The sequence below is a fragment of the Branchiostoma belcheri genome, unplaced genomic scaffold (assembly GCF_001625305.1).
Source record: "Branchiostoma belcheri isolate BF01 breed outbred unplaced genomic scaffold, Haploidv18h27 scaffold19, whole genome shotgun sequence".
Classification (NCBI taxonomy): Eukaryota; Metazoa; Chordata; class Leptocardii; order Amphioxiformes; family Branchiostomatidae; genus Branchiostoma; species Branchiostoma belcheri.
This window is the reverse complement of record NW_017803379.1, coordinates 671,980-691,345: the sequence shown is the minus strand read 5'-3', so window position 1 is coordinate 691,345 and position 19,366 is coordinate 671,980. Positions and strand designations below refer to the sequence as shown.

Genomic DNA, 19,366 nt, shown 5'->3' with positions numbered 1-19,366 from the left:
CCAAACACTTCTGATAAATACATATTTGCTTATTACAGCTATGGATAGACCTAAATTGAAACAAATATAATAAAACAAACTTTTAAACAAAAAAAGGAAAGCCTCTAATGCAAGTTCTATGCATATATCACAAGCAAGTCCATGAGGAAGTGTTCCTCTCAGAAAATACTGAGACTGACCTGGTGAGGACCTCTCCACAGCCGCTATTGTCACCAACTGCCCTGCTTGGGGGGATCAGGGCTACATAATGATGCCCTGTCCAACAAGTTGTAACAGCTGACAGCTATTGGCCTTGGCCAGCCCAATAGGAGACTGGCTTAGGTAAAACGTTTAGACCTTGCATTGCATTAAGTCAAGTCAACAACAAACTTAATGATTTTAGAAGGAAGTAAATGAGGCTTGCCATCTAAGAATCTAACTGATCTGTGCATTTCAAAAATGTGGATACTGAAACTTTTCTGGCTTCAAATCAACTTTCATCTTCAACATACAAAACTGAATAGTTACAACTAGTTACAAATAGTTTGCATTTACTTCAAGCACTTGTTTGTTGGCAGTGGAATGTACTTGTGAGAGTATGGTTACATGCTGAATAGCGAGGATACTTCCTCAAATTTCTCATAATTCATAGCCTTCGTAAAGGGGAAGTTATCAATGGCACAATCACAGTCTGACACATGATTCACAGAAAAGGGAACTCTTTAACACATTACTTCCAGCAGCTGCCCAATCTGGAGATGTTTTCTTCAGTCACTAATTTACAGAGAAATCCTGCCAGGGCATGGCACTTCAGAGATTGTACTGCGTAGTTGTAGCTGTTTATGGTTTATAGCTTTTTTCGTTTGTTACTGTCAGTCACTTGATTTATAATAATTCATATACGGTATCAATTTTACCAGGTACATGTAATTGGTACAACCAGTATCCATTTGACATTCTGTTGTATAAATCATTTCACCTGAATGTATCACGATTAATAAGAATTTAAAGTGTAATAACAAGATGTCATGTGTGATGACAGAATTGCTGATGTTGTTATATAATATCAGGTCTCTGGGGAAGGCACAGGTTGTAGAAAGTCGTCTTGTCCCAGAATTCCACACTCTTCCAGCCACACCAGCCCTACATGGTATACAAGACAATGTGATCTTACAAACAAAAATCCTGACTGTTTCCATGACTGTTCATCGAAAATGAAACTCAACAGCACTTGGAGAGCAAACCTTTGCTGAGGCAAAACATTGTACCTCATACTGGACCCTATAGCTACTTGTCATATATTTTCAGAAGGATTTCCATGCTGCAGTTTCATAGAAAGCTTCAATGGCACCTCCCTGTCTTTACAACTGTGGCTGATGACCAGGGCTCCTGTATGCTGGGCCCCATTGGAAAGCAGCTTTACAGCTCAATTGTGCTACCCAGCTGTTTTAAAATGAAATAAATAAATAAATAGCTAGCTTGAATTTTTTTACGTCATCCCGATTCTCAATTATGAAAAAAATCTACAAGCGAGAATAATTCATATCCGTCATCATGTATGGAGTTATGTCTTTGACTACAAAACCAAGACTGCCACTGACGATCGACATCTTTACAGTCATGGGACATAAAGTTTGTGGAATAATCTGCAGATAAACAGGTGCTGGCTAGAGCCCTGTATGATGCCTGACCTTGCTCTGAATGACTGACAAGTCCTCTCCTCCCTCGTAGTGAGGGTCCAGCACCAGGAACTTGATCTGTCCTGTCTGGTCACTGAAGTCCACTCCCAGGATGGTGTGAGCCAGGACACCACCACCTACAGACAGTGGACATATACATGTACATGTGCAGGTCACAGAAAAGGATTCTAAGTACAGTATGCTTGTAATTCATATAACATGTTGGCAGAATGTACTGTGCCTGTGCGAAAGCCTTTTTTTTCACATTCAATTTTCGTTAGATACTAGTATTGGTCAACATTTCTTTAGAATTTTGCCCATTGCACTTAACTTGCAGACGACATCTTTTCTGACACAACATTTGAAATCTATATACAGGATGTCATCCTTAAATATGCGAATACGATCTTAAATGAGACGTTCTCACATTTGGTGCAGTACCTACCTATCATGATAGGTGTCCCCTGGGTCTGGAAGTGCAGTGCCAGCTCACGACCTTTACCCCCCAGGTCAGCACCGCTGTTTACACACATGATTCTGGACGTCACCTGAGCATACACAAAAGATACGTTCATGAAATTTAAATCATATCAATATTTTGTAATTTTATATTATAGCAGATATTCATAGCAGTGACATTCAGACATTCAGATCTGATGAAAAATTCAGTAAAACGAGAAAAAAATTTAGCTTTCCTCACACCGCCCTGTGTCAATCTTAAACACTGCTAGATAATCTTGACTTGAGGGTCTTAAAACAGCCATAGCATTATATGACATTAAACAAGCAGATTACCTTTTGCAGCATGAAAAATTGTAACTTACCCCAAGTAGTTGGTTCAGACATGTGCTGACTTCTATAGACCCAATCCACTTCCGACTCCCTACAAACGTTACTGGTTTGTCCCCTACGTCAACCAGGGCCTGTGGAGTGAAAAAGTACAACAGTTGAATCTCTGCAAAAAATTAGTACACACAAACATTGTACAGTGCAAAGCTTTTGAAAATGCTTATTACCTAAATATTCAGTGGATTTTGGCTTGCATGTATAACTTTAAAGTGATCAAGAAGTCTTGAAACTTTGAAAAGAAAGTCAGAAATTAAAATTTTTGCTAGTCAATAATTATATCAAAGCATTGCACTTAGCAAAGCTGGCACTCACAGAGTATTAAGAAATAAGTTTTCTTCTGAATTTCCTAACTGAGTTACTAATGTTGCATGGCAAACTGCATACCTGCTGTATCTCCCTGTGAGTTGGGACAGGTCTGTCTGTGTACCCCTGTAGGTTAAACCAGGAGCAGATAGTCTGTAGGGACCTGTAGGCACACCCCCAGCCACTGTCGTTCATACGGTCCTGCATGTAGTGATGGTACGTGTACCTGCCCTGTACCACTGTCACTTCACCTTTAGCTGGAGACAAAGGAAATATCATTAACTCAATCATGGTACTATATGAAAGGCTTCACCCCAAATTTCATAATATCAACCCTTATGGCAATTAACTGGTCTATCCTTTATAGCTACATGTAGAGGGTATAATCAACCTCCAAAACCAAAACCAACCTCCAGATGGCGGCAGCCCTTCATGTGGGTTTGTCAAATAGATATCTGAAAGGAAAGAAAAATCAGAATGGTTACAGGTACATGTATTGGCAAATCATGTGAAAGAGACAAAGACAATTAGTATTTTAATGAGTCATACAGCTGGTGTGTTATGTGAAGGGCAGTTATAACTACATGCATAAGTCTCAAGTGGAATATAAGAAATTTTGGTTTGTACCTCCATGCTGATCTTCAGGGAAAACATAAGCGTTTTGTCTCCTTAACAAAGGACGGTCGGTAGGGAGGGAGAATCTTTGATGCAGGTCTTTCCTGTACCAGTCTGCAAAGGAAGAAAGTCAAAATTACATTGAGAGTAAAAGTTGTGCAGAACAGATCAACAAGAACATTGAACTGATACTTTAATATGGCATCTGCTGCATATTATTACTTGACAGTGATCATGAACTAATATCTGTGTGTGTGTATGTGTGCGTGGATGTGTACACGACACTGTGCGTCTGCACTTGAGTTTCTATGCCCAGAAAGTACAGTGCAATGTCTACAAGTTCTGCCAATATATGCCAAGTCTACCATCTCTGATTGGAGCTGTGTCCTTACCTAACTTGTCATCAGGGAGGCTGCTGGGATAGACAGCTGTCAGCAGATGCGGCATGCCAGGTGCGAGGAAGTGGTAGGCTGTCGGCACACAGAACTGGCCTCCCTGGAAATACATCGAGATATTAGATACATTAGGAACTGGCTAAACCTTTGCCCTGCAGGACTGATACAAGAACCAATACAAACTACAAATAATCTGTTAATCAGGTTTTTTTTATTTTATTGGGATTCCAACACGACAATACAATGCGGCCACTAAGCAGCTGCTAGTTTTATCAGGTTAGTAGGCAATGGGAAGTTAGCAGTCATACATAGGAGTCAATCGTGGTAAAAAGACATTTCACCTGAAAGTGCATGTTGAGACATGCCTCCATCCCCCGTAGCTGCCTGTTCACAGCCTCCACCAGGAGCTGGGGTACTCTGGACACAGGGTCATCTCTGTGGATGTAGGCAGTCACATTGATGGACACGGGCAGGCACACGTTGTGGAAATTTCCTGTAGGACGGATATCAAAGGACATGTAACATACATGTTGTAATGTATAATAGTAAAGTGGATTCATTCCTCAAGCTAATCGACATCTATCACACCACAATCATCCCTAAGTAAGAAATCTGGAGCTGCATAGTTCCCATTTAGAACTTGTTTTGTAAGGTGCTGCTTGAATGAGATCCAAGCAGGAACAGGGTTAAACACAGAACTCCACTTGTTGATACTGAATGTGACTTACTTTTCTCCCAGTGTATAAGAGGTACACAGGATGGTAACATGGCCATGGCCTCCAGACCAGTCTGCTGGAACAGGAGCTGCATACTCAACACATCCTGGCAAAAAACAAGCAGAATCATTATCGGTCGACCATATTGGTCAGGGTTATACTGCCCGTAACAGGGTGATAAACCCTTTCCTCAGCTTAATACAAGAATAAAAAAAGAACATTCTAATCATCTCTATATTGTTTTCAAATGTCCTTTTCACAATTTGACTCTTCATCCTCTTAACAAAAGGAATTGTCATTCATCATGGTTGATATAACAAATTTTTATACAATATTTTGTTCAAATATGTCTGTACAAAATACCTTCATGATCATCAGCAAATTATATATATATATATTATACCTGTGTATTACTTCTTCCTTTGCTATCTTTGCTCCCTCCTTTTTTGGGCAACTCCTCTGAGCCTGATCTTGCCACGAACTGCAGCAGCCTGTGGCAGGGGTCCTGGTAAGACAAGGGGAGGGAAGTTGCGTCCACGGTTTCGTGCTGTCGCAGGAGGACGTCGCTGTCCGTGAGGTGGAATATGGCGGCGGGAGTCGCGATCTTCTCCTGCAGGTTTCTGAACCCCTCCTCAACGGCTTTGAACATGCCATCATCTGGTGAATGGTAATGGGTTGGCATATCAGTAATATTCTTATGACAACAAGTGATGTGATAGTGAAATGCACGTCATCATAAAGTGAAATTTGTCAAGAGATTTTCCTTGGAAACTTTAGGAATAGGAAAAAATGTGCAGCTAGGAATGGATGTTCTTTAGTGACCTTTTTCATCATGCTTTGACAGATCTGATTTTGACCTTAAATGTCTTTAAAACTTCTTTGCAAATTCTTTTCATGGACCGAAATGTATGAAAGTGTCAGAAGTCCCACCTTCTCCAGGATTGTATTCAAACTCGAGTGACAGTTGCCCCTGGAGACGTAACAACAATGTAGTGGACGAAAGGATGGAATCTTCCACCTCACGAACATCAACAGGGGTGGCACTGCCACTGTTGGAGTCATAAAGAAACACTTTTGACGGCTGTACATCCCCCTCATTCTCAGTGGTTGGGTCTACTTGGACATGTTGTACAATCCACTCGCTTGATACAAAAACATCCTGGAAAAGAATTGTGGTAGGAAGAATTATCCATGCTGCTTAAAAACAGGATGTGAACAAACAACAGACAAATTTTCATGATATTTTTTCAAACATGATGTCAATGCTGATGGTTGGTTAAACCTGGAAGAGTCAGACATATAAAATGTCAAAATTACATTACATATTCAAATTCACACTTACTTGGCAACTTCCAGGTTTAGCAAATTACTAGTATAATGTAGTAGTAGTCACATAAGTACAAACAAACTACTGTATACTAAGGTATCACACTTCACATCAACATAATCTAAATGGTACATATAATAGGAAATTGTACATGACTAATGGGTAACTGCTGTTTCATAATTCTTACCTTGAGTCCAGCCTGCACATATCTCAAACACTGGGAAGAAACATAATCAGGTGTCGGCGGTTGCTCTGATGTGTACGCAACTCCACTCAGTCTTATACCTGCAAAAAAAGGCATTAGTCAACAACATTCTTTCAATTATGTATCATGAGTTTGTTTTCAAGTCTGTTGATTTTGCTTCGATGTAAATTCTGAACTTATGAAAAGTTATGACAAATGGCCTAGGAAGATCCTCACACTGGATGTGGAAAGCCCAAACCCTTATGGTCAACCAAAGAAGAAATGTGTGTTGGAATAAAGTTTAATGTTTTACTACAAACAAGAAATGGTTTGACAATGTAAGGGAGGACTTCCACCACTTGGACCTACACACAACGTCAACCAACAGGATAGAGGCAAATGGCAGGCTGCCATTCAAGCCAAAGTATTGCTGTGCAAGCATGTCTAACCCTCGGAAGCTGGGGAACAACAGACGATAAACCGGATAGTGAGTGAGTGAGTAAGTTATGAGACGTTCCCTTTACCTGCAGGAATGTGGAGTAAGATGTCCTCAGCCTCCTGCTGCAGTGCAGTACCGTCCGACCCCACCAGGGCACCTAACCCTACCACCGTGGTGGTGCCAGTCTTGGTGCTGGGGATTCCCAGGAGGAACCCCAGGGGTCCTGGGTCGTCCACCTTCACAATCACATGCTGCTTCACTTGCTGAAATGTGGGAGAAATGGTGGATAACGAATATAGATAACGTTACATATACTGTACATACATCATGTAATGTTAACATTTTAGTGAGTAACCCTGCCTCTAGTCTACAGCTCAGGAGTTCAATATCTGATTGTTATCCCTCACGAAACTTGTACTCTCTTGGAAAGAGACCTTCAGGTGTGATGCTAATGCTGCTAATAATAATGACAGCCACACCTACAGTAAGAGTAGGAGTCCAGCCTATGTGAGGGGATCAGTCTATCTTTACGCAGCTTGTAGTTGTACTGAGCAAAACTGACGGGTACACAATCAAATATGGTATATTGAATGTTTTTCTATGGCGTACCTTCTTCTGAAAAATCACACACCACAGATTGTTTTATGTCTACATTTCAATAACTTTCATTCAGGAACTTTGAAATTATTTACGCCCCCCTCCCACTGATAATAAATCATAACTATATTTGTCAGCTGTGGTCAAATCACAAGCGTTGTTCAATGCCAATATTATTCTATACCCCATACACATACTAAAACCACACAAATATACTCATTTGGTTTCCACAAGAAGAGAAAATCAGTACCTTTTTCACGACGGGCAACATATGGACGATTTTGGCCGCCATGTTGGTTGTGATGCAACGTGGGTCACTAGACGACCTCTAAGTAACCTATTCTTCAAGCAGATGTTGGGAGGGCGGATTACTAGTATTTCGTCTTTGCCTGGCGTTTTCCTTACATCTCTCCAAGCAAACTTTTCACCGGGTAGTGTAGAATTCTTGCTTGGGCCACTCTTCATCTGGTGGTTAATACTAGTAATTTATCTGGTCTGTGTCTGCTGACAACGATCTATGTATGGTGTGCAGGTGCTCCATACTGACAATACTTTAAATGCTTCAGTTCAAGTTATAACTTAAAAAAAAGACAAATGTCAGGAAGGCCATAATCATTTAGAGTTTAATTTTACTGTTTACACTATTTTACATACACTTGCCCGGAAGTTGGTCATTAACCCAGAACCACACCAAGTTACTGACTGTATGATTAATTGAAGTTGACGGTGATCAAATGATTTTATGTTTACCGAAGGAAAACATACTGTTTTTGCTACGTTTCCTCCTCTTCCTCTTCTCCAAACAGTGACTGATCTGGTCAATGACCTTATTTTTTGACGTCTCTCACCATGGTAACTGGTGTTGAGTTACATAATGTTGCAATTTTATAGTAGGAGGGATTTATACTCCTGTCTGACCATATACATGAATGTATTTGAGCAAGGTCCTTGATTTGAGTAAGAATTAAAAGAGCAGACCATATGCGAAGGTAAACTTTATGCATTTGCTTTACAAACGTTACCTTTCTAGTTTCTTGATTTTTTTCCTTACTTAAAAGGGGGGGGGGGATTTGCAGTTACTGCCCCCTCTCCCCCACAAAACCATACAGCTACTTCCCCCCACCCAGGATGTCCCGGTCGAAGGTGTACTCGCCCAGCCCGCTCCCCACACGCTTCAGTTTCTCGACGTAATCACCCAGCTGCTTGATGCGCTTCACCTCCTCCTTCAGGAAGTGATAGTTCAGGAAGTCTTGCATCTGTAGGGTGGACGATTATAGATCTTTACGTTAGTCATTCGTTTGTTATTCATCATTCATTCCTTCACCAATGCCCTTTGCTATTGTTTTCTCATATTTCATTTCATCCATCATTTTCATTTTTGACATATTGCACTTGTTGTGATCATGTAATCATACATTTGTGCTTGTGGATCCCATGCTGATCTGTGATTTTATACAGATCCAGTTGCTCACGGTATTATCACCTGTGGATCCCAGAGTTAATCCTATTCTTCTGCAGATCCAGCCGACGTGATCTTACCTGTGGATCCCCGTGCCGATCTGCGGTCCTGTACAGATCCAGCAGCGCCTGGTTGATCTGCTTCTCCAGGTCCAGAGCCGCCTGCATGGCGTCCAGCCCGCTGCTAAACGTTGGATGCTGCGGCGGCTGCACGTTCCGGTAAACCTGTCATGGGGAAATATTGTGTATTGATTTGAGCAACAACACATGACCAGCGCCTTCGAGTTTGTAAGACCTACCCGAACACACCGACGCGCACGCGCACGGAGAAAAACACACACACACACACACACACACACACACACACACACACACACACACACACACACACACACACACGCACAGGGCACACACACACACAGGGCACACACACACTGTGTCATACGCCACACACACACACGCGCGCGCACGCGCATACGTTCGCGCGCACACGTACATACATACACCACTACCTACTTCTCGGGGGTACTAGTATAAACACTGCACGAAAAGTTGGATCTACTAAAGGTAGTAAACTCAGGTAATGTTTACTTTGTATCTGCCTCACAATGGTAGTAAAGTCAAGTTCGGTAATATAATTTACAACCCTTAAATCACCGTACTTGACTTTTATTTCCTACCATTGTGAAGTCCAGCAGTGTTTAAGAAAACAAAGTAAACATTACCCCACGTTAATAACTTTACTGCAGTTATTTACCGCTATTGGTAAATCTAAGTTTTCGTGCAGTGTAAACTGGGTAGTTGTAGTGGCAGTAGTAGGTTGTACCCACCACGTGACCTCCGCGCTTGTTCTGATAGTCCACCAGCACGTTGGCGTGTTGCCGCTCCTCCTCAGACATGCGCCGGAACAGCCTGGAGAAGCCCTCCAGGGACACGTCATCATGAGCGAAGTACGACGCCTGGGGAAATATACCAACTCAAACTATCACAGGATGTCACATGACTTGACTTGGTGTAAGGAGGCTGGAAGTCTGTACCGTCCCCCGTCCCTGCCGAATAATGTTTTGTCTATATATAGTGCCATGTTTGAAATAATTCGAGCAAGCAACGATGTTACGTTTGTATACGTTGCCCCCAAAAAAGAGATGAAAACATATAAGAATAGAGATATGCGCAATTTAAACACAATTGCCCATTCGGCCACGGAAATGACTTACATGGAACATGTGCCCTAAAAAGGGAGTTTTGCTTCCTTGCTCATCCCTTCCTGATATTAAATAGATTTTTGTTTAAATTTTACGTTCTAATATAAGAGCGTGTTGAACCTATCCTCACCATTGACATGTAGACATAGCTGGCGTACAGTTCCATGTTGATCTGCTTGTTGATTCCAGCCTCGCTGTCATCATGGAAGTTCTGACGCACCTTGGACGGCGCAGGGGCCTGGCGCAGACAGAAAACCGTTGAAGATAACAATGTAAGAAACAGTAAATAGTTTAATTATAGTCTGATGCAATCCATGCCCCCCTACTTCATACTAAGTAGTACAGATAACTTTATATATCTAATGAATGTTGACAAAGCTTCGATTTTGAAAAATATCTGTTCTTACCTTTTTATCGTTTATACTCAAAAACGAGAAGAAACCGAATTTACTTAGTTGTAGGTACTTGACAATTTATATTAAGTATACTAAATTATCTACATTCTATTCTTTTGTTGTGACCTGTACTTGACCCAGTGGGTATGTGTGTACAATTAAGGTATTCATTCATTCAGTAAACATGAATGGATTAATCAACCAGTCAATGAATAACTTTGTAGACGTCAGCGGCACTAAAATCATGAAAATCAGATGATATGCTTATGCGTGTTCTTAAAACCAATTTCATATAAGGATATCAAAGTGTAACATAACATAACGGAGTATAACATCACTTCTGGCCTCTACTCCGTTTCTCAATAGTACTCACCACTTCCGCCGCCAAGAAAAGCACACAGATTAGCTGCAACATCGCGAGTTTGTGGTTCTTGCCTTGTCCTTGTTGGTCTGAAAAGAGCAGATATTTCATAAACGGACAATGGAAGAGAATCTAATTAAACTTTTTCATGAAAGAATGGACATAGTACAGAAAACATTTGCAAGAAAACATTTGATAGCACTTCACCGTATGCTTATCACGATATAACAGTAGGAATCAGTTAACACCGACTAAATGACACATTTCCACTGAAAACGAACCTTGAAGTTTTTCTGGACCCAACCCTGCGCGGAGGAAGCAGCCAAGTGCCGACTCTGCCAGGATGTGCATTGGCTGTCATCTATTTTGAAACCCATGGAATGATCCATTTCTATGTCTAGGGGGTTACTTTGAGCAACACAGATAGAAAAGATAAACGTCCTAGGTACTTAGGTGCCGTTTGGCAAATCTTTTCTTCCAGCTCACAAACTTGTCAACAAATATGAAGTAAACGTAAGCATGCACGTGTCTGGTGAACAAGACTGATACATTTTTGTTCCCCTCACGGTAAGTAATGTAACTTACTAGAGGAAAGCGGCACTGCTGGTATCCGTTGATAAAATAAGATTTTCATGCTTTGTACTTGTATGTACTGACTGACATATACTTGTTTGTCGAAACGGAGGAAGGGTCAATGGAATGTTGCCAAATGTTGCTGATTCTTATGACGCGTGATGTCATCGCTTTTCCATTTATAGGACCTACCATTTCTCAGCCTTGTGGGTTGTACTCAACAACACTAGTAGACTGTTTGTTTGATTTATTAAACCGTATAAAGAAAGGTTTCATGAACGTCTGGTTGCTTATGTCGGTATACTTATAGACTTGTATGGGAAGACTGCTTTTCCGATATTTCCAAACACAAATATCAAACAATAGTCGGAAGTTTGACTCTTTGTCCTTTATTGACAATGGTATTTCTACTGGTAGCCTTTTCGAGCTTTAGAAGACAGGTCAACTGAATGCACCGGCCAGATCATTAGATTAGATCGGAATTTCACTAACTCTCCAAATAAACAGAAGTAGGGTGGGACGTCTTCAGGCATTTTGAGAGTTTGGGGCGTATTGTCGGTCTTTCTATGTTGTAAGCTGTTTGGGTTTATACGTTATTGCACATATTCATAATTATACCGTTTAAAAACAAGCCTAAATTCTGCCCGAAGACTCTTCGGGCAGAGTTTAGGCTTGTTTTTAAGAGGAGTCTAAAAGCGATGACAGTTACGTGTTTGTACCCCTAAATCCTTATAATTAGCTACCCTTAGGTTGATCCGGCATAACAGCAATTCCCTTGAGTATATGGTTAGTGTTGTTTTCATTTGCTCATCAGACTAATAGGCCCGCAATGCTGCATATTCTATGATGAACAAACTGACCGATATTTTCACAGACGTTACTCATAGACATAAGTTTCCTGAAAAATTGTGTGTGTGTGATGACGCCAGGCAAATACAGCAGCTGTCCTAAGAACCTTTTCAGGTCTTAAAAGACTGTCCCTAGTTGTAGCCCACTGCCTTAGGCATATTAACAACGTTTCGGCTGAAAAACAAGGCGATGGAAATTTCCATGACGGAAGGTGCCATTAGGGGATGCTAATACGCGTGACGACAGGTGAGGTAGCTCATTGTCCAAACGTTGTTCGCCCGCTCAACATCAGACTGCTGTTGAAGAAACAATGGAGACCAAGAACGACGTAGACGTCAAGGACGAACTTCTGTACAACAACTCAAAGGTAAGGCAGCAGTTTTAGGTGTGATTTTTTTACCTCCATGGTGTAACAAGAATGTGAAGATAAGCACGGAAAACTGGTGTGAACATGGTGTGAATGCTACTCATTTGTGATGTTTGCGTCTGAAATTTTCGGGTAGCGTTTTTTCTTTAACTTGAACTTCATGTGTACCTTGAACCTTGGACCGACCCTTGAATGGGTACAATAAAATTTGGAGAAGGCTCATAATTCATTGTTGGATTCCGACAAATGTGGCACAGCCAATGATGTTCTCTACGTTTGACCGAAAAAGGTCGTTAGGGGCGGTGGTATAATGTAGTCCCCAAATACTTATCCGGGCTGCAGAGAGGAAAATGCAGTTTAGCCGTCGTGCAACTTATAAACTTCATGTGGCAGGATACGTGGAAAGTTGTTTGGCATGCTATAGGCTAGACGTGGTCCGAACGAGTGGTTGTTGGCCCACGCGCACCACCCACCTGTGTTTGCTGCGGTGCGTGGATGTTTTCGGTGATCAAAAAAGAAAATAGAGATGGTTTCCGAAAATGTCACGATTCATATATTGCTCTAAAGACCTTCTTCTAAGAACCACATTTAATCAAACGGGACAAAATCGACGTTGTTGTAAACAGCATGACCTCGATTGTCTCTTGGCCAATTCCCCTGGGGGATCGGAAGACTCTGCTGATTTCAATTATGCTTTGTGACAAAGAAGATCTAGTTTAGACATCTTTTTTTAGTGACTGTTCCTTGTGATTGGTCCGTGTATTTTGGGGATATGGCTGTAAAAGTTGTTAAAAGTAGCTGTGTATGTATATGTACTTCCACCTGTACTTGTTTTCATGATTTGAATAAACAGTTTAAAAAAAAAAAAAAAAAAAAAAAAAAAAAAGAAGATCTAGTTTCTGAATCACAGTGACAGCCGGCAACAGAAAATTTTCCATGACGAAACCGTAGTATCGATATCACGCACGCGTTGTTTTGTAGAGGGCGTTCTAAATGGCCGATATAATGGGCATTTCATGGGTTTCAACCTGTGGCCTTGAGTCATTAGCCGACCTTTTTACGACTGGTCCACGACTGAAACATGACATGTTAACTTTAATGAAATTCTAAATCCTTTGTTGTGTTGTCATGAGCTCGAGACCTTTCCTTGCCTTATTTATGTGAAACTCGGTGTCACCATATGTGAGTGCAGAAAATCCTCATGCTACTGACATGACACCAAACAGAGCTTCGCATGAAGCCAATAAATTAAAGCGCTTTCAAACCATATGCATTGTTTTGATATTCAATGTCCGTTGACAAGGATCTATCATCTATGCCAACCTTTTCCGCCAAAAGGCGGTTGACAACACGGCCACATAAAGTTTGGAGAAGGCTCATAATTTATTGGCGGATTCCGACGAATGTGGCATAGCCAATTATGTTCTCTACTTTCCCGCCAAAATTTCTTGCTGAACAAAGAACAATTATGCAGAATGGCCCCAGGGGAACGACCTCTTCTGTCACAGTTTGACCTGTCTTACATGTATCTCTGATTAGATTACATTCTAGATGTCCCTTAATTACAGGGCGAAGTGAGGGGATGGTGTGATTAGCCGAGCATGGCACAATATTGATGATTTTTCAAATGATCACCTAAAAATAACTGGGTTACCCTCACCAAAGTGATGGTGTTTGTGTGTGTGTTTGTGTGTGTGTTTGTGTGTTTATGGATATTTGTGATTAGCATAACTTAAGAAGGTATGGATGGACTGTGATGGCATTTTAATCGTCGGATTGGAGCATTTTGTTCTCTTCACTTTTGTTCCTCAAACACACTGACGTCCCTGTTCTTTTCATGTCAAGTAACAAACTAGATCTGAAACCCGCTGTAGAGTATATTTATTCTTTATTTGACACAGGATGCTGAAGCTGCCGAGAAATCCAGTGATGAGGAAACCCCTAAGAGAGACCAATGGAGCGCCCAGATAGATTATCTCCTGTCCATGATTGGCTACTGCGTGGGCCTGGGCAACATATGGCGGTTTCCGTATCTCTGCTATCGCAACGGCGGAGGTAATAATGAAGGAAATGCTTTTGAAATATGATGGAAAGGATAACTAAATACTGTATGTGGCTCTTGGCGTTTATTTACGTATGGCAACGTGTATAGACACAAAATGTCCTAATCTCCAAGCAGATCTAGGGTGGCAAAAGACTATCAAATTGGCCAGACAGTATCCACCCTTTGGTGGTGTATTGGACCCTCTCTGGCAACTGGACACTGTCTGGCAAATTTGATACTGTCTTTTGCAACCCTAGGATCTGCTTGGAGAGTGAAAATGTCCATCGTTTACAGGAGCGTTCCTGATCCCATACGTCATCATGCTGGTGCTTGCCGGGATACCCATGTTTTTCATCGAGCTGGCCCTGGGGCAGTACGCCGGGCTTGGGACGTTACCTGTGTGGGACTGTCTGCCCATACTGAAAGGTGCGCTGTCAATTATTTCACCACATATACACTATATACAACTGCTATTGAAGACAGATTTCACTTGTAAGAAAGTCTGAATAACAGAAGATGTGTTTGTAGGGGTGTGTTCCTGTCGTGAGCCAGTTCACAAAAATCACTCTTACTGAGTAAAGAGACTATACAACCATGGAGGTAGAAAAAAAGTCTCTTCTACCTCCATGATACAACTAAGTGTTTTATTCACAACCGACGTTTCGGTGACTGTCTGTCATCTTCCTCGGGGCAATTCTGGCAGGTTCACATTGCACTGCAGCACAGGTGTCGCTGCTATATGTGTAGATATGTAAATATGTTAGAGTCTCTTTACTTAGTGACTTACCAATCTGATGAAACTATTCAGGGAATTCACTCTTACTATCGTCTGTATAGGCATTGGATACTCCATGATTCTCATATCTTCCTGGACCGCCATCTACTACAACATGATCATCGCCTGGGCCCTGTACTACCTGTTCGCCTCCTTCACCAGCCAGCTGCCGTGGCACCACTGCGGACACTGGTGGAACACGCCGTCCTGCGTGGAGTCGTGGGACGTGGCCAACAGCACGACTAACGCCACCAACTTCACACGAGTCAGCCCCAGCGAAGAGTACTGGCAGTGAGTAGTTGTTGAGAAAATACTGCACAACATCCCTCTGTTGGGGTAAGACGGACAGGGGGGGGGTGATTAGAGTTATGACCTGAGGAGGCGTGTTCCAGTCTCTGACTGTTTGGTGAAAATAGGAGTATCTGTAGCAGTCTTTATGAAATTGTAGAGCTTTGTAAGAATTTGGGTTGGAGTGTCGCGATCTGCGCGGTGTAGGCATAAGATGAGTTTCGACCGGTAGGGCTACTTTAAAGTTCTGTTGGGGATAGACTAGTTCTAACTTCTCTAAGGTACCGCATGGATTTGCTTGGGAGAGAAAATACAAACAGAAAAGAATTTGGGTCGACGGGTCCATAAAAAAGACAGACCAAACCTAATAGTTGTTTCTTCTAAGGGTTGAAACGTTATGCAAATATTTATATTATTATTGCGCCGACTACTCTGCCTTCGCAGCCAGACATTTGCGAGGAGGGGCTAATCGCAATGGTCTATAAAGGCAGCTTTGTGGCGCTCTGGTGACCTCAATTCGACAGTATGAATTGCCACAAGTGCGGTCATGAGACTGTCACTGTTGTTAAGAAGTTAAGCGCTCAAACTGGGAGGACCCGATATGTACATGCACGCTTTGAATACCTTGCAAGCTTGCTAGCATGCAAAGACAAACTAGAAAAATCCCCTAGAACTAGTGTCACTACTATGTTATGAGGCTGCGTATGAGTACAGAGAAGTTGCCTCGCGACATATTTTGCCAACATCTACATTAATTTTGTTGTTGCAGCCATCGAGTCCAACAGTACTCCAGCGGTATCTCTGAGACCGGGAAGATGAGCTGGGAACTGTCTCTGTGTCTGCTGCTGGCATGGGTCACGGTCTTCTTCTGCCTTTTCAAGGGAGTCAAGTCCACTGGAAAGGTACTAGTAAATTTGCAAAGTCAAACTCAAAGTTTTATGTGCTTTTTTTATTCTGTCTCTCGTTTTTGGACGAACACGCATTTCACTCGGATAAAACAACTGCAGTCTGTAACCGTATGTTCTATATTTTTATGCTCCTCTCTTTACACAGCATGTAAGACACTCAGACCCCGCGTACATAAGTTGCATGTAGTTACCAAGGATATGCTGCTTTTTTTACACAAAAAAAGTCTCACCTTGCTTACGTTTCGGAGTCTATCAGACACCTTCCTCAGAGCTTCCTCGCTGCTACATTTTGTCAATGTGGATGGCGCTTTTGCAGCGAGGACACATTTTCGGATACATGTTTTTACCCCTCTCACGGTGCCTTATTCTACCCTCCCAGGTAGTGTACTTCACCGCCACCTTCCCGTACATCATGCTGCTCACGCTGCTGATCCGCGGCGCGACTCTCCCCGGGGCGATCGACGGCGTGCTCTTCTACATCACCCCGGACTTCAACAGGCTCACAGAATATCAGGTAATGCCGGAGAGACATTTCCAAGCCGGGGCCCGTTCGGGCAGTTTGCGGGAACGAAAAGTATGATATGAAAGACAACGAAACACACAAAACGTTAAGATATGATTTGTGCATATTCTTGATATGCGTTTTTTTTCGTTCATTCAAACAGCCAAGTCGCGTCCAGGCTTAGAATTGTGACTCCAACATAACTCTCATATACTCAAACGTCCGGTGTCTGATTTCGCAACCCTCCCATGACTTGTGAACATCAATCAATGTCTACTAATTAGCTGTTCGAATTACCCTATTTACTAACAATACTCCCCTGTGTTTACACAGGTCTGGTACGACGCGGCTTCGCAGATTTTTTACTCCCTAGCCATCGCGTTCGGAGCTGTGCTGACTATGGCAAGCTACAACAAGTTCAACAACAACATCCAGAGGTAGGACACATTGCAGTTGGTTCTACTGGTCAACACCTTGAGTTTCAATGAGAAAAATGCCACACTAAGCTTCTTCAAAAGACGACGTCTTTGGCTTTTGTACTCTTTTGCAACCGCATTGATGGCGTTGATACTCATTTGTTAAAACTGCAGTGTAGCCACGGATCACACGCTTAGCTAAGCTCTGTTTGCATGTTGATGTATCATTTTTATTCTGTTGACGCACACTATTACAAATAGTTTAATGTTTTGTCCCTGGAAACTCTGTGCTGTAGGGACGCCATCCTGATCCCGCTGATCAACTGCGGCTCCAGCGTGTTTGCCGGCTTTGCCGTCTTCTGCTTCATCGGCTTCATGTCGCACGAACTCAAGGTGGAGGTCAAAGACGTGGTCGCGTCAGGTAGGTGTCATCTAGGATTTTTTTGACGTGAATTTCTCTTCAGTATGATATGCTGACACATAGGCACAATACATGTATGAAATGCATTGCCAGGGCGAACGCCACAATGAAGTAAGCTTATGTTGATATAGTGCTTGAGAAATTATTGATTACATAAAAATGAAATAGCCAAACTAGAAAGGTAACATTTGCAAGCAAATGCAATATGTTTACCTCAGGATGGTCTTGCCTACGATTTAACGTTATACCTTTATTAGGAAAGGAAAGGTAGAAGGATAGTTTGCTTATATTACTGACTTTTATATGCTGTTTATAGAGTAACATCAACGTTATAACTGGGGAATTTGAATGTTTTTGCCGTTGTAAGGCCAAGTCTACCCGTCTGCCACTCAAAGATCATTACCATAGACTAGTCTTGTAGTGCCATGTATAGGAGATACTAGGATATATAAAGTTACATACCACAGTACCAATGATTCACTCAGCACACACTCTTACCATGTTTGCAATTAGGCCACAGCATGTAACTTTAATCAATGACATCCTCTGCAGACTGCAAGTAAACTTCAAGTCTTTTTGACAGCTTTAGTTACAAAGGACTTTGCTGCGCTCATCTCACTACCTTATTACATTTTTGTAAATAGGAAACAGGACGTAGGCTGAAATAATAATGATGATAAGTTTATTATTATTACAAATACATGACAGAAGGCTAATTGTAAATACGTATATCATATGAAATGATATACAATGATATGAAGAACTAATTCCTACAGTACACTTTAGTCTTTATACTACAGTATATAAGATATATATCAAGCCAGTTTTGTTGGGTTTTACTTGTTCTTTTGATCGCCGAGCCAGTGCATATACCCACTTCTATAATAATTGTTCTTTGAAATTTTATATGAAAATCATTGCAATGATAATGAAAATCTACAGTTGTGTAAAATATTGGAACTACACACTCTATAAAACCATACATACATACTTAAAAGCTATACATGACTTAACTGTTACATATATTATGCAAATTTAACATACATAATGAATATTTACTGGCCAAAATGGAGATATAATGTGTTTCTAGAAATGGTTGTGATGTGTTGTATCCTTCTGTGGATGGCTGGGTTCAGCTCTGTTAGGTTCCTCCGCAGTTTCTCATGGACCAAGTTCTGCTTCCTTTCCTAGCAGAGGTCCAATCTTAAGAGTCTTATGAGGATACAAACAGGAGAGTAAGCATTTCAAATGTGATCAGAAACTGATATTATCCTTATTATGTTTAGTAGAGATAACTTCAGAATCACGGGATATGCATCATCGGGATACGGAATTTTTCGGGATAGGCGTCCCGAAAAATCCCGCGAGATATCCGCGTGTGGTGCGAGATCTCCAAGTCTACCGCGGGTCCTGTCACCGATGGCGGCGTGCCAAATGTTTATTTTTACGTCCTGTCGGGCGATCTGGGCAGGGCCAATGGAGCACCCTGACGTCAGTCACTTTGCCAAAATTTTTATTCACCGATAGCACAGGAGTGTATATTGTGTATGACGCGTTCCTCACGCGGTAATAGGTGAACTGCTACATTTTTACAAAGCTATTGTGCAGCGAAAAACTCACGAAAACTGTAAGAAAATAGCAGGAATGAATTTTTAATAACCCCTTCGTCTCCGGTGAGTTTCGGCAAGTTTATAAACCTTCAAATAAAATGGGGCGTACCG

The 19,366-nt window shown here is 41.7% G+C and overlaps 3 protein-coding genes across 3 annotated transcripts in view; 1 reads left to right on the top strand and 2 right to left on the bottom strand.

Annotated features, from left to right (window-relative positions):
- Positions 1-106: 106 nt before the first annotated feature.
- Positions 107-7,404, bottom strand: LOC109468042 (ufm1-specific protease 2-like). Its single transcript, XM_019766263.1, has 15 exons — positions 7,334-7,404; positions 6,572-6,749; positions 6,051-6,148; positions 5,467-5,695; positions 4,940-5,193; positions 4,549-4,642; positions 4,162-4,313; positions 3,818-3,920; positions 3,438-3,539; positions 3,221-3,265; positions 2,892-3,067; positions 2,483-2,581; positions 2,104-2,206; positions 1,671-1,795; positions 107-1,122 (listed from the first exon to the last, which is right to left on the bottom strand). The coding sequence occupies exons 1-15, from the start codon at positions 7,373-7,375 to the stop codon at positions 1,036-1,038; spliced, it is 1,887 nt and encodes a 628-aa protein (XP_019621822.1). The 5' UTR covers positions 7,376-7,404; the 3' UTR covers positions 107-1,035.
- A 747-nt stretch (positions 7,405-8,151) lies between these two features.
- Positions 8,152-10,853, bottom strand: LOC109467735 (soma ferritin-like). Its single transcript, XM_019765786.1, has 6 exons — positions 10,784-10,853; positions 10,515-10,591; positions 9,877-9,984; positions 9,372-9,500; positions 8,623-8,766; positions 8,152-8,339 (listed from the first exon to the last, which is right to left on the bottom strand). The coding sequence occupies exons 1-6, from the start codon at positions 10,851-10,853 to the stop codon at positions 8,193-8,195; spliced, it is 675 nt and encodes a 224-aa protein (XP_019621345.1). The 3' UTR covers positions 8,152-8,192.
- Positions 10,854-11,921: 1,068 nt separating this feature from the next.
- The window catches only part of LOC109468045 (sodium-dependent proline transporter-like), a 12,701-nt gene continuing 5,256 nt past the window's right edge, over positions 11,922-19,366 (top strand). Inside the window, exons 1-8 of the mRNA XM_019766266.1 lie at positions 11,922-12,291; positions 14,193-14,346; positions 14,630-14,761; positions 15,173-15,401; positions 16,168-16,300; positions 16,686-16,820; positions 17,142-17,245; positions 17,521-17,645. Coding sequence (XP_019621825.1) covers positions 12,235-12,291; positions 14,193-14,346; positions 14,630-14,761; positions 15,173-15,401; positions 16,168-16,300; positions 16,686-16,820; positions 17,142-17,245; positions 17,521-17,645 — 1,069 coding nt within the window. The 5' untranslated portion in view covers positions 11,922-12,234. The remainder of the gene's footprint in view (positions 12,292-14,192; positions 14,347-14,629; positions 14,762-15,172; positions 15,402-16,167; positions 16,301-16,685; positions 16,821-17,141; positions 17,246-17,520; positions 17,646-19,366) is intronic.